Here is a 14,632-nt window from a genome sequence, read left to right as displayed (position 1 = left end):
TAACAGGATAGCTTTAGTGTTTGTTTTAAACTTGAGTATGAACTTATACAAAATGCAGCAAGATATTTAAAAAACAGTTTTATGATTAAAAACACACTATATCGGATTCATATCGGTATCGGCTGATATCCAAATGTATGATATCGGTATCGGTGGTATTGTGCCATCTCTAGTCCTAATAGAAAGTCTTTATATCAGAGTGAGCAGTTAATCGTAAAATAAATACAAATTTATAGTCTAGGGAAAAAAAAGCTTCATTAAATACCCACCAAAGTCTCCGACGTGTCAACACGGAGTCTCAAACGCTTCAATCAGCAGAGCAATCTTAACTTTTTGTGCTGAAGCTGTCAGTTATTCACCCTGTGTTTATCCTTCTTTACCTTTGGGTCCAGCTCACAAATCAACTCAACATGTCTGACTCGACCTGACAGCACCAATAAAGTTCTGCTGGTGAGAGGGATGAGGCCCCGGTTTGGTTGTAGCCTCAGCCTCAAACGTAGTACAGCGAGTAGATGTTTCTGACACCTTTGTTTCATTGTTTCGGTGAGGAGCGCAGCCTGATTTGCTCTGCCTGTCAGCCTGTATGCATCTGTTGTCTTTTCACCCTCTATCTGGTGTCTGTCAGCTGTAGTGTTTCTTCCTTTAAACTTTTGCATCTTTTCTCCAACCACTGTATCCGTCTTTGTCTTCCTGTTATTACATAAAGAAGCTACAATATCAGAAAACTAGGCCGCCTTCAGCCCTCTCATCAGATCGAACCGATTTGCTTAATTGTTTAATGAAAACCACAAAGTTCTTGACTCTATCTCACCGTCTGTCTTTCAGCATGACAATCATGCTCGTTTTGCTCGCCGACAGCGAGTTAAAACTATCTGACGCGGACTTCCAGACGCACAGAGCCCATGTGAAATCCATTTTGATGAGAGGGACTTGAAGAATGAGGGGATGCAATAAAAAGCAGATTTGTCAGCTGTGAACTACGTGAGAGATGCTGACCATGTGTGAGCCTGAGCAAGATTGAAAGATTGGTCATCCATCTGCCTGAGAAAAGCCCATCGAGAACGCTAGCAGCTCCATTTATTTCTGTTTTTAAAGTAAAAATCCTATTTTTTCTCTGTGCTCTGCATTTGTTGGTGTGTGAACTTGAATGTCACAACTGTTGCCATGGGGAAAAACACTTATAAAGGTAACAAGGGCACGCTAAACTGTGTGAACGAGAGTTTGTTTTCAAGAGCAGAATTTCCCATTACAGCAGTTCCAGCCGACCCTCTTAGCACAGTCTTGATGCTTAATAACACTCTTGTGTTCATGCTTCTTTTTTCCCCACATGGGCTCCTCTTGATCGTTGCTCCTCTCAGCTCATTGTGATTGGTTCAGAGTGTATTGGCTGATGGGTAATGATTAGCAGAGCCCTCACTAACCAGTCAAAGCCTGTTAATTAGCCCGACTGTGTTTCCCATCGTCCAGCGTGAAGGACCTGCTCTGTTTGTCCGCGTCTTCACTCGGCCTTTCTGTCTCGTCCCCCTCATTAGCAGGCTGGAGTGGCAGGACAATCAGGCAAAGCGCTGTTACGAGCTTTGCATGCTTGTACACACACACACACACACACACACACACACACACACTGGCGTGGTCCCAGGAGTCCTTTTATGGCTGGTGATTGTCATTCGCAGCTGGCTGTGTGACCTTGACAGGGATAACAGAAGCATCACTGAGGGATGCTACTGCATACTCTACCTCTTTCTCACACACACACACACACACACACACACACACACACACACACACACACACACACACACAGGAGTCAGAATACTCCCTCGTTCTCCCTTAAAAAGTACAAGGACAAGCGTAGTGTGTGTGTGTTGAAGGCTTTTGCTTGTTAATGACTCTGATGTTTTCTTTAGACTAACTTTATATTAAATGTGTTTTTCATGAAGATATCTTTGCACATTCAGTCGTGTGCATAGCCTGTGATTCAGTGTCCTGCAGAACCACCTTTAGCAGCAATAAGTTTAAATTATTTTCTGTTTGACTTTAACGAGTGTCTCACATCGATGTGTGTCTCACTCTACTTCATAAAATTATCCAGTTGAAGTTTGCTGGCATGTGTTTGTGCACAGCTCTCTTAAGGTCCCGCCACAGCGTTTCAGTCTGGACCGCGGCAGGGCCAACGCAGCACCTTGATCTTTGCTGCTGTGCTTTCGATCGTCGTCTTGTTGTACGACCCAGTGTCGGCCGAGCTTTAGCCTGACGTCTCACTAATCAGATGATGAGCAAAGGAGTTCATAGTCAAATGCATGAGTGCAGCGTTCCCCTATGACTGCAAAACAAGCCCAAACCATCAGAATGTACTCGGCAGTGTTTGTGCTGACATGCTGTGTTTTTCTTACCAAGCAGGGTGCGGTGCATCATGGCCAGACGTCTCCTTTTTTAACCAAAAGAAAAACGTTGTTTGCAAAGTCTTATAAGTTTGCTCAAATGCAACTTTGCAAACTGTAGCTGTGCTGCAGTCTTCTTCTAGGAAACAAGAGGCTTTCTCCTGGTAAACTCCCTTTACTTCGGTCTTAACTCTACTCTCGTCCATAGCTGCTCGTCTCCTTACTGGTAGTGGGCGGCGTGCCTCTATCACCCCTGTCCTTGCTGATCTCCATTGGCTTCCTGTTAAGTATCGCATTCAATTCAAAATCCTGCTGCTTACCTTCCGAATTATTAACAATATAGCGCCAAGCTACCTCATAGAGCTACTTAGATCACACACCCCTACTAGAGCATTAAGATCAGCTTCCCAGTCACTCTTGGTACTGCCGAGACCTCGGCTGAAGACTAGAGGTGACCGCGCGTTTGCCCGATTTAATAACCTCCCCATCGCTATACGTGAGTCTGATTCCATCCATTCCTTCAAATCGCGGTTAAAAACCCTTATTTAGCCTTTTCTACCAGTTAACGCCTGCTTGATAGTTAGCTTAACGCTTATTCTTATCTTCAGCTTTTAATTCATTTAAAAAAAAAATTTGACCGTTTTATCTTCTACACTTAGCCTTCTTTTATGCTTTTATATGCAATTCTTTTGCCTTCGTGTGTTTTAATGCCATTCAACCTGCTAGCATGTTTTGGTACCTTGCGTTAGCCCTCATCCTTCCCTGTTACCTCATCTTACCCTCTTGCATGTTCAGCACTTTGGTGCACCACTGGTTTTTAAATGTGCATATAAATAAAGTTTGTTGTTGTTGCTCAGCTTTTTTTCTAGTCGTGTTCTGTAGTAAAGTTAACGCACAGTTGGACAGCACGGTGGTACGGTGGTTAGCACTGTTGCCCCACAGCAAGAAGGTCCAGAGTTCAATTCCAACATCAGGCCGGGGTCTTTCTGTGTGGAGTTTGCATGTTCTCCCCGTGTTTGCGTGGGTTCCCTCCGGGTACTCCGGCTTCCTCCCACCGTCCAAAGACATGTAGGGGATAGGTTAATTGGATAATCCAAATTGCCATTAGGTGTGAATGTGCGAATGAATGTGAGCGCGAATGGTTGTCTGTCCCTGTGTGTTGGCCCTGCGACAGACTGGTGACCTGTCCAGGGTGTACCCTGCCTCTCGCCCTATGACAGCTGGGATAGGCTCCAGCGACCCCCGCGACCCTGAAAAGGATAAGCGGAAGCGAATGGATGGATGGATGGACAGTTGGATGCTCCAGAGCTGCAAACTTTCCAAAGTTCTGTTTTTACAGAGGTGCTCACACCTGCTGATGATTCATTAATAAAGTGCATTTGATTAGCAGCAGCTTACTGCTACGTATAATTCCCTTGGAAGCAGTAAGGCTGTACTCGGTATTTCAACTCCTGTTTCACATCACCAATCACAGCGACACACACCTATACGAGGTTTTATTCCTCGTCCACCCGACGTTTTGCATACGCTGGTTTAAAACCAATCACAAACACACACTCTGCTGTTGATCTTATTGTTTTGCTGCTCAAGCTGCTGTTTGGTGTTGCAGAGCAGCGGCACACCTCTTGTCATCTTCCTGCAGTATCACAAACCCCGCAGTCTTTCATGTATGCTTGGGTGGTAATGAGATCTGATAGAAAGAGGTGAGATTCTCACACACAGACACACACACAGGGAGACAGACTCAGTGGAGACAAAGCCACTGGGAGCACATTTCTTCGCGTGTGCATCACAGAGAGTATGTGCACAGTAAATTATCACGCTGGGGCCCCACAGAGACGTCGTCTAATCAGTCTAAACTTCTCCTGACACTTCAGCTACTCTCCAGCTGAAGTTATCGTACCTTTATCAGTGAGCTCTCGCTCTCCCACAGTCCCTACATCCGCCTCTCTCTTACTCTCTCCTCATCCAGCCTCCCTCTACAACTGTTCTTGTTTTTCCCTCCACTCCCCCCCCACGCCTATCAAAGTTTGATGCCAAGCCATCTGTGAATCCAACTAATGTTGCACCTCATTCTTTTTCACTTCTTCATCTGACCCAGTTTGTCACTCTCTGCAGGTGCTGGCTGTCACTGTGATTACAGACCAGAAATATCTCTCTTTAATGACAGCAGTGCCACCTGTTTGAGCGTGTGCAGCGCTGGGTTTTGTTTCCACGTTTTACGCCATCCTAACTTTTAATATTGCCATTTTTTTAAAAGAAAAACAAAGAAAAAGAAAAGCCAAGAGGAGATATTCTCAGCATGCGGTGCTTATTCATAAAAAGCTGCCTACTGCTAAGCTTTTTTAAAAATGTAGATTTTTCTTTATCTTTTAAAAAGAAGAAGAAGCACAAGAGGAAATGGAAAAGGATGACTATATAAAGAAATATTGATGCTTAACAGAAGAGCTGGGATGGACATATTAGAGAGAGTAAGAACCGGGGCACCAAGGAGCCGTAGAGCGAGAGGGAGCAGAGGGAAAGATGAAGCGGGACATAGAGATAAATGGCAGAGAGCTCTGGAGAGGCTATAAGCATTTCAGCTTCATCTGGTGCAGGCTTGTAACGCTGTAGTCTCATGTCCCATGCTCTTTCAAGTGGGAGTAGAAAGGCCTTCATTTTAGCTGCTGTCCCATTGAAGTGTATTCTCATTAAAGGCAGCCTCGTGGCATTTCTCTTATCACAGGCGCCATACAGGGTGACCATTTAGATCCTTGACACAGCGACAGTGTTGAGGCCCACAGTGCTGACGCTGGTGATGACCCTCGGCTGCTTCTGTGGCATTTAGAAAGAACAGATTTACAGAAGTGATGGGTTTCAAGATGTTTTGGTTTCCTTTGTTTTCTGAACATTTTTGTGTGATTTACTTTATTTATTTTTGATAAGCTTAAAAAGATACACAACGTGAGGTGTGAGCTACACTGATCCATAAGACGAGACAGGAAATGAATCATTTATAAGAAATCTCACACACACACCTTATCTTTACTGTTTTCTAGTCGCTGTATACAAATTTGCCAAATATTCTCAATTCCTACAAATCTCTAATCACTCATTCATTTTGGCCAATGAGGTCAGAAGTATTTAATTCTATATCCTTACCTTTTGGGGGTAATGATTTTGGTTTTGACGGCCTGGTTCTGGTACGTGTGGGGTCACAATGTTTTGAACAGAACATTTGTGAATATGCAGTGTAACCCCATAATTCATAAGAAATATGAAGATGTAACATACGGTATTTTCCACACTATAAGGTGCACTTAAAATCCTTTAACTTTATCAAAAATCGACAGTGCGCCTTACGTATGAATTCTGGTTGTGCTTACTGACCTCGAACCAATATTATGTGCTACACGGCGCTTAAAAATGTTTTAGTACGACTTTAGTAAGCTATGAAGCCGCACCGCTTGATGGATTGTTGGAGCATTACGGCTACCGTAGTCAGGAGCCTCGTGGAGTAATCTATTCAATTCAATTAAATTTTATTTATACAGCGCCATAACCACAACAACAGTCGCCTCAAGGCTCTTTATATTGTACAGTAGATTTATATTATAAATCTATATAATATTACATCTGTGGGATGATTATTGGTAATTTTTGTCTCTAATGATTAACATTTTATTTGTGAAGAAGTTCATGAAGTCATTACTAGTTAACGTTAAAGGGATGGTTGGCTCAGAAGAGCTCTGACTGTTTGTCAGCCTGGCTACAGAGCTGAAGAGAAACCTGTGGTTGTTCTTATTTTCTTCAATCAGTGATGAGTAGTAAGATGTTCTGGGTCCTAAACTCCGTCAATTTCAGGTCCCAAAGTCAAACGAACACTGAGACTTACAAACTGTCTAAATTCTTTCATCTTTAATAAAATGATCAGTGTGGCTGCTCTGCCAGGTTTAACATCCAGGCATCCAAGGAAAACAGAATTTATGATGTTTAACGGAGTTAGAAGTTAGCAGGAAGTTAGCTCGCTAGTTAGCTAAACATGATGTAGCATGTTCTGACTGAGAGATTTCTGAAACAATTCAAACGTACAGCTCTGTTTTCACTTCCAACATAAATGAAGACAGAAAACTAAACAGCAGTGACGTTTGTAGGGTTACTGAAGTTGGGCTAGCTGCTATATAATGATGTGCTACGTGGTAGCTAGCTACACAGCTATGTTAGCATAGCATAAACACAGTGAAGCTAACTTTTTCCCACTCGATAAAAGTTAACGTGAGGGTTCCTGATGGTTAGGGTGAAATGCAATCGCATGGCAGGATGCTGTAAACGGACCAAACTTCAGTCAGGAGAACAACTGAGATTATTCATCCACAATACGAGGTTAGTCATTAATATACTGCAACGACATGGGAATAGAGCAGCTGTGAGAGGATTCAGCATTAATGAATCAATCGTACAGAAGTGGAGGAAGCAAGAAGGAGCCGAGTAAAGTTTGATTTGTCTGACTGCCTTATGGTCCGAAAAATATGCTAATTTATTCCTTTTTATTTTATTATATTTTTTTAAATATATTATATTTTATTTTATTTATTCCTCATTTGATATATTGACGATGAAGGTGGTGTTCAGTTTTAATAGTGTATAATCCAGATAATCTCTCACTTTTTGCCCTTTCAGGAGCTTTAGTAACTGTTGCTAAATCTATGACTAAAATGCTTTGTTCTCTCTGTTTTTCTTTTTCTGCACCGGCCTGTTCCTGTTCCTGGGGTACCCGCTCATGCTGCTGGCTACGACAGACTCATGTGAGTGCCTCTATCCAAAAGGCCAACTAGCCAACTAGATTGGCAGAATTCCTGAAAAGCATCACTGCTTTGTTCACAGTGTTTAATTTAGCGTTTAGTTCAAAACCTTTTTCCTGTGACCTAAAAAACAACAATAATAAAAGCAACAAAACATAACATTTTCACTTAATTATTAAGAAAAACTGTTTTTATATGAATTATTGATCTGTTCCACTTTCTTTATATCACTGGAATCTAATCATGCTTGTGCAAGCGGTCGCAGCAGGCCTCCAGTGCTCAGGGAGATGATGTGAAATTTCTTGTTTCAGATGAGATGAATTTACCAAGTGATGAAATTACATCAAAGTCTGTTATAAAATTTTAATTGGTAGTTATCAGGGATTTGCATCACCATTGAAGCCTCTGTAATCTTCTTTTACTGGAATGAATATGTGTGTGTGTCCATATGTCTGCAGCTGATTTCAGCGGGGGAGCCAAGGGAACAAATATTCCGAATGACAGGCCCCGGTGCCGACCAGGATCCCAAAGGTCTCTTCACCATTGACATGAATTCAGGAGCCGTGTCAGTCAGCCGCTCAGTGGACCGTGAGGCCAGAGACTCCTACCAGGTCAGCATGTGTTTGAGTCGTGTTCAGATCTGCTGGTTTTTATTGTCTCACTGATTCACAGACTCCTCCACACATTAACTGTCACTTCATTTATTTCTCTTTTGTTCTCAAGTTATTAATACGTTTCAATAGTTCAAATAAAGGTTTCTTTAGTGTCACGCTGACACCTGGAAACATATCAGAATAATTATTATTAGTGTCGGTGGTATTTGGATGGTCTTTGTAGTCAGGCAGTTCGTGGCATCAGTCAGAAGCTTGAGGTTTCTTTTATGTTAAAAGAACGTTAGAGTCTGTTTGAGGTGCCCACTAGTGTTTCTGCCCTGGGGGGTTTCAGCCCGACAAAAGCCAGGAAAAGAAGACACTGGCAGAGAAGCTCTGCGTTTTAAGTCAATTGATCTTATCCTGTTTTCTGAAATCAGGCATAAGTGAGGGTGCAAGCTGTTGATAAGCTAACTGGATTTTTTGAAAAGCCAGAAATACTTCACTCTGTAAATACCAACAGATGTGGGGGGGCGAGCAGGACAATTAGAAACCCTGATGAATAATCACATGCAAGCTGACATGCTCCATTTTTTTCTTTTGCACTGCTCAGTTACGCGTGTAGTGGGCAGTAAAATACAGTAGCTGCAACCTGCTTACTGACAAGAGCATCCAGTGATTTAGCTTCCCTACAATTGTCTCCTTAAAAACATGTATATAAAATATCAGTTTCTGTATTTCGTGTATAAATGATTCCAAATAAATGATAAATGGCCGATCAACAGTACAGGAAGTAGATGCTGTCATCCTGACTTTAGCAGAGCATGGCTAGTTGCTGGCTTGTACAGACTGCTTCACATCTATAGCACCTTGCTGCATCCCAGAATCCTACGGAGCCCCGCAGGGGACATGGGAGAAAAAAAAAATTAAGACGGACTTTTGCGAGATCTCGCAAAACAAACTCGGGATCTCGCAAAAGTTTTAGCCGCATTCTTCCCATTAGCTCGAAGCTAACGGGAGGTCTCGACCTCCCGTTAGCTTCGAGCTAATGGGAGGTCGAGACCTACTACAGCCGGGAGGAACACCGCTTTCCCGGCACATCGTGCCTCGACCGCCCGGTCGGCTTCGAGCCAGCGTCTGAAGAATGCGGCTAAAACATTTGCGAGATCCCGAGTTTGTTTTGCGAGATCTCGCAAAACTTTTGCGAGATCCCGAGTTAGTTTTGCGACATCTCGCAAAACTTTTGCGAGATGTCGCAAAAGTCCGTCTTAATTTTTTTTTCTCCCATGTCCCCTGCGGGGCTCCGTAGAATCCAAAGTATCCGTGGCTACAGTAAGTTTTTAGCTCAACCTTGTAAGATACAACTGCTAGTTGGTTCTGCTCACGTTCACGCAATAAACAAAATGCACCCAGGTTCATTTGAAATCTCAGCAACACCACCTTCTCACAAGGGTCCGCACCCAGCTAGAGAGTGGACTGATTCTTATGTAGCACTCTTCTACTCTCACAGAGCACCCAAAGCTTCATGCAACATGTTTCTAACATGCAGACACATTAGTTCCCTCTTTGATGCACCACAAGCAACGTGGGATATTTAGCATGCAGATTAGCAGCCAGGAATCAAACCACCAGCGTTTTCTCCTGAGCCAGTGCGACTCCTGTGTTCACATCTGCACGAGCGACTCACACCAAGGAGGGAAAATGGACCAGAGTTTGATTTAAATCGTCGTAAGACTTTATGAGACTGTTTTTGGCGTTTTCTAGCCGTCCGGATTTCCGTTTTCTGTGACACGTGTGCTCATCCATTCTTTCTGCTTTCAACACATTCGTTTCAAGAACTGGCTGCTTGCTCGTTACTTACTATATTTTACCGCTTTGGCAAGTGGTGCTGTGACAAAATAATCAATGTTATTGACGCTGCTTGTTAGTGGTGACATTAGTGCTGGCCGGGTTGTATTTTCAGTTTCCAAAGATGATCCAAACAAAATAAACATGATGATATCAGTTTTTATATTTATATGAGACTTTTCTGTCTCATTTGTTGTCATTATCGACCTCCTGCTTGTGCCCTGGAATAGGCTGGGATCTGCTCAGTCTATTCACCCTACGACAGCGAGGATCGCCTCCAGCCCGTCCCTGAGAGCTCTTCTTTGTTCGTATAAATCCTCCACAACCCCGTCTTTCATGTTTTCCCATATTATATGCACACTTTACTTGAGCCTTGGCCAACATGCCACAAAGTCAACAAGTTGTAACACGGTTTCCGTAGGCGACCGTGTGGAAGGAGACGTTCGCACGTCGCCGTCTCTGTTTCCAGAATTTCCCAGGGACTCTCACCCAGTCTCTGCTTTTGGCCCTGTGACGGGGCGTCAGTCAGCTGCCAGCTTTGGCTCTGCACTGCTCCCTGTGGCTTGCTTGCAGGTCTCTAAAGACACACAAATCTGCTGCTGCCTGGGCCTTTGTTACCCCGTCTGTCCCTGCGCACGTCCCACAGGGACCTCCAGTTACCTTCACTGCGAGGGTTTTATGGTTGTCTGGGTGCAACTGTCAAGTGGACGAGCCTGTATGTTTTATTTTTATTTGCATTATTCTGATGTCAATGTTTAAAAGAGGAAAAGTAGCACAACATCTGTCTTTGAACGGCGATTTTAAGCCCACTTTCACCAGCTTAGACAAACTGACATCATTTTAAACATTAGTGTTGTTTTTTGTGCTTGAATGAAAATCCATTGCAGTCACAGACCACCTCAAGTCCAGAATCCATGGACATCGCCAAATGCTGTGTTTTCTCTCTGGAAACATTGCGCCACCTTTCTTTGTTTGTGCGTCTTCGGGTTTTTCTTCAGTTGCCTGATCCAGCCGCTGAGAAACTCCGGAGTTTCTTTTGCTCTGAGCTTTGAGTCCTTATCTCTTTTCACTGTGACACCCAGTCTGATCAGTTTCGTAGCGTTCGGCTGAATCTGAGCGTGTAGCCCTTTACACTCAGCAGTCACATCGTCATTAAACACTAGTGGCCCGGTTCCACTGACAGACTGAGTCCATGCCTGTTCCACAACATTTCCTCCACCGCTGGTTTTCCCAGTTTGGAACACTGTACTGAATTATTTGCAGGTGTGGACACTTTGTAACCGACCCAGATCACCTACATTATGTCTACTAGGAGACAAAGGAGAGGTGCCGCAATTAAATAAACACCAGTTTAGAGTGTTAAGTACTGCATTGGTAACATGTGCCCGTGTCGTTTTGGAACACTGGAAGGACTCCCATACTCCAACGCTTAAAATGTGGAAAGAAAGAATGATTGGGAATGTTGCGTGCGAAAAGATGCTGGGAAAAATGCATCGTGTGACGGAAGCTGCGCTGGAACAGTGGGACAATTTTTGCACCTGCATGTCTACCTGACTTGGACATTTGAGCTTAATACAACATCTGTTAAAACTAGAGATGGCACGATACCACTTTTTTATGTCCGATACCGATATCATAAATTTGGATATCTGCCGATACCGATATGAATCCGATATAGTGTGTTTTTTAATCAATAAAACGTTTTTTTAATATCTTGCTGCATTTTGTATAAGTTTATACTCAAGTTCAAATAAATAACAACACTAAAGCTATTCTGTTATACCTGTATGTAAAAAATACACTGCACCCAAAATATTTCATAGTTCAGCAACACTGATCAATCTAATAAACTTAAACCTGCTCCATCCTCCCTATTCTGGTATGAGTACTATACTAATAGGGTTGCAAACTCCCAGCAAAAAAAAAAAGGGAACCACCCTCCAGCTCATGATGCTTAATCGATGTAATCAAAATTAATTTGATGCAGGGGGAAAATGCACAAAAATAAATTATTTTTCAAGAATAATTAAATAGATTCAACATCTTTCTTCAACAGAATTGCAGACTGCACAGATGGTATCTTCCCGAAGGAAAAAGTACTATAGCTTACTAGGGTATATTAGACTTAACAGTTACTATATACAGTAATGGACTTCTATGTATTTTACATCAGATTAAAACTTTGTGTGTAAGAGTCAGATAATTATTTATTAAAAACTAGACATTTTAAATGAGAATAAGAAAGAAAAGTATGTCTTTGTGCCCCCTTTTCCCTGTTCATGCCCTATCGGCCCCCCTGGCTACACTTTGCTAGATCCGCCCCTGCACAGTTACCAGCGGTCAGCTACGTAGAAAAAGATCCTGGTCTAGAAAGTAATAATAAATAAATTCTAACAACAGCTTATCAAGCTTAAACGTGCTGCTGTTGTTCAGCCGCTGGTTTCCTCTTTCTGGTGAGAAGTGGGCCAAAAACTAAGAAGAGAGACGGACTCGCGACAGAAAAGCCGATCAGCTGATCATTAAGCAGTTTCGATTGAAGCAGCAGCAGGAGAGGGAGAGAGAGAGGCAGTCGCTCCATATATGTGTTGTTAAGCTTAACGTGGGAATGCTTTACAGACATTCAGAGATGAACTTACACACTTGCTTTACTTCTCTCTGGGAAAACTTCCTCGGAGATGAAATGCTGGTTTGCTAGCAAGGCTACAAATACACACAGCCGCTCTATCACGTGATGCACACTGCTGCGACGTGCTACGGTTATGAGCCGAGTTATGCCGCGTAGCAAGTTTTGTGAGGTGCTTTTTTGATATTTAATGGATCGGATTACATTTTTTATTTCTCGCCGATATCCGATCCAGTAATTTGGGTCAGTATCGGACCGATACCGATACGTAATATCGGATCGGTCCATCTCTAGTTAAAACCTCACTGTTTTTGTTTTGTTTTTGTTTGTTTGTTATTTATTTATTTTTTGTTTGTTTGTTTGTTTGTTTGCTTCTTGCTTTTGGTTGCTGCATCTTTGTATTTGCTGTTATAAAATTCAAAATCTAATAAATACTTGAATTATATAAAAAAACTAAAACAAACATTTCCTCCACCATGTTTGACAGGTAATAATAATAATAATAATAACAATAATAATAATAACAATAATAATAATAATAAGCTCATAATGTTTCTCATCATGAGCTGTTTTTCTCCTTCTCTATACTTTTCATTATTTAAGTCTTGGTTTCGTGTCTTTCAGATGTTCTTGAGTGTAACCAGGTTTGTGCCTGCTGTTATTGACAGTCATGGTGATGCCTTGTTGTTGTAGACTGTGACGATGATGCAGCTTCGTCCTCGGGAATGTTTGAGACTCGATGTTATGAAGTTGTTTTCAGGGAAAATGTTCGACCATCGAGCCTTTCAGGTGTTCTGGTGTTGCCGCTCTATTTATGCATTTAGGAACATACCAGATTGTTAGCTTTTTTTTATCATTTTGTATCATTTTCCCAAATGTAACAATTTCTGACCGAAACAAAAGTAAATAAATAAAAAATAACACAACACAACAAAATACTACTGTTTGGACTTCTATGTGTGGACGCCTGAAACCAGAGGTGACTACAGAGGTCTATAAACCAAAGCCATGACTTGATGATGGTACAGCACGTTAAGTCTCAGCCCTACATGTCTGTAGATTATAGATTACAGTCACATGATCTCTGTTTTCTTACACCTCACAATTCAATTGCATTAACAACTAAACCACACACTCAACTGTGTCGCCTTTAGCGCTGCAGGCTGTCAGTCTGCCGTTTACCTCAGCTTTGTGCGAGGAGCTTGATGGAGTCGATGGAGTCGGTGAAGTGATAATGAGGTGAGCTGTGGGAATCCTGCACCTCTCCATCTGTGAGCGCTGTTGTTCGCTGTCGGTGAAACTTTCTTTAAAGCTAACTTTGTTGGACTTGGACACTTTGCAATGAAACTTATACGATGTGAGAATGTAATCAAACTGCTCGTCACAAGTTTGATTTTTAAGACGTTTAATCATTAACTGGTGTGATGTTAGCTTAGAGAGCAGTGCAGAGGAGGACACGATGAGAAAGATGAGGGAAATATGCGCGGGCAAATCACGTATCAAAGAGCTATTAGTGATCTTTAAATTAAAAGTAACTTGTAAGTGTTGCTATAGCCAAATACAGAAACACAGATATGCAGAGCAACGATGTCCATCTCAGCCACTGGTTTCAAGATGGCAGAGTAACAACAACCAGTGTATTTTTAATTTTACGTTTAGAAGAATGAATCCATTTTTTAGAAGAAATGATCACACACTAATCAATAATACGTACAGTATCATTTTTTCTATTAAACAACCTCAAAGATTTACCTTTAAAGCTGCTTTATAAAGTCATGAAGAAGCAGCATCTACGTGAGGCACGAAAATCACTCAAGGATCAATCAGCTGCTTTTGGAAAAACACTTTCTTAACCCTTTAAAGCCGGTCAGAGCAGCACGCTCTGTTTTGTGTAACTACTTTTAAATCCCAGTAGCTCTGCAACCACGTGAGCTAGCGCAATAATTTGTTTTGCATATGAAACCGGAGGAGTTGTACTTACATCTTATGCCATCAGCTTGTCCTCGGTCACAGTTTCCTTCCACATATAGTTTTGCAAAAACTGCATAAAAAGCACTTGCAGCAACAAAAACATAATATTCCAGAAACACGCTTTGCCGATCCGATCAGCTGTTCGTAACACTTCCTACGTTGGAATAGACGTCAGCGCGAACTATCGCATGTAATAATAACAATAATAATAATAATAATAAGCTCATAATGTTTCTCATCATGAGCTGTTTTTCTCCTTCTCTATACTTTTCATTATTTAAGTCTTGGTTTCGTGTCTTTCAGATGTTCTTGAGTGTAACCAGTGGTTTGTGCCTGCATGCATCTGTTATTGACAGTCATGGTGATGCCTTGTTGTTGTAGACTGTGACGATGATGCAGCTTCGTCCTTGGGAATGTTTGAGACTCGATGTTATGAAG

The 14,632-nt window shown here is 42.1% G+C and overlaps 1 protein-coding gene and 2 long non-coding RNA genes across 5 annotated transcripts in view; all 3 read left to right on the top strand.

The window, feature by feature from the left end:
* The window catches only part of LOC146515921 (uncharacterized), a 496,024-nt gene that overhangs the window by 199,472 nt on the left and 281,920 nt on the right, over nt 1-14,632 (top strand). The window lies entirely within an intron of this gene.
* Nucleotides 1-14,632, top strand: part of cdh13 (cadherin 13, H-cadherin (heart)) — a 490,756-nt gene that overhangs the window by 194,204 nt on the left and 281,920 nt on the right. The window contains exons 5-6 of one of the 3 annotated variants that reach the window (XM_085165990.1): nt 7,160-7,165; nt 7,621-7,773. In XM_085165990.1, coding sequence (XP_085022116.1) covers nt 7,160-7,165; nt 7,621-7,773 — 159 coding nt within the window. Of the gene's footprint in view, nt 1-5,990; nt 7,166-7,620; nt 7,774-14,632 lie in introns of those variants that run through there. The other 2 variants (XR_014875034.1, XM_085165989.1) reach the window with 2 other exon arrangements.
* Nucleotides 7,780-14,344, top strand: LOC146515924 (uncharacterized). The gene is made up of 2 exons (XR_014875048.1): nt 7,780-8,772; nt 8,808-14,344. It is a non-coding gene; the product is annotated as an uncharacterized LOC146515924 (long non-coding RNA).

Source organism: Neolamprologus multifasciatus, chromosome 7, assembly GCF_963576455.1.
Source record: "Neolamprologus multifasciatus chromosome 7, fNeoMul1.2, whole genome shotgun sequence".
Lineage (NCBI taxonomy): Eukaryota > Metazoa > Chordata > Actinopteri > Cichliformes > Cichlidae > Neolamprologus > Neolamprologus multifasciatus.
The sequence above is the reverse complement of the archived record's forward strand: the minus strand, read 5'-3'. Positions and strand labels throughout refer to the sequence as shown.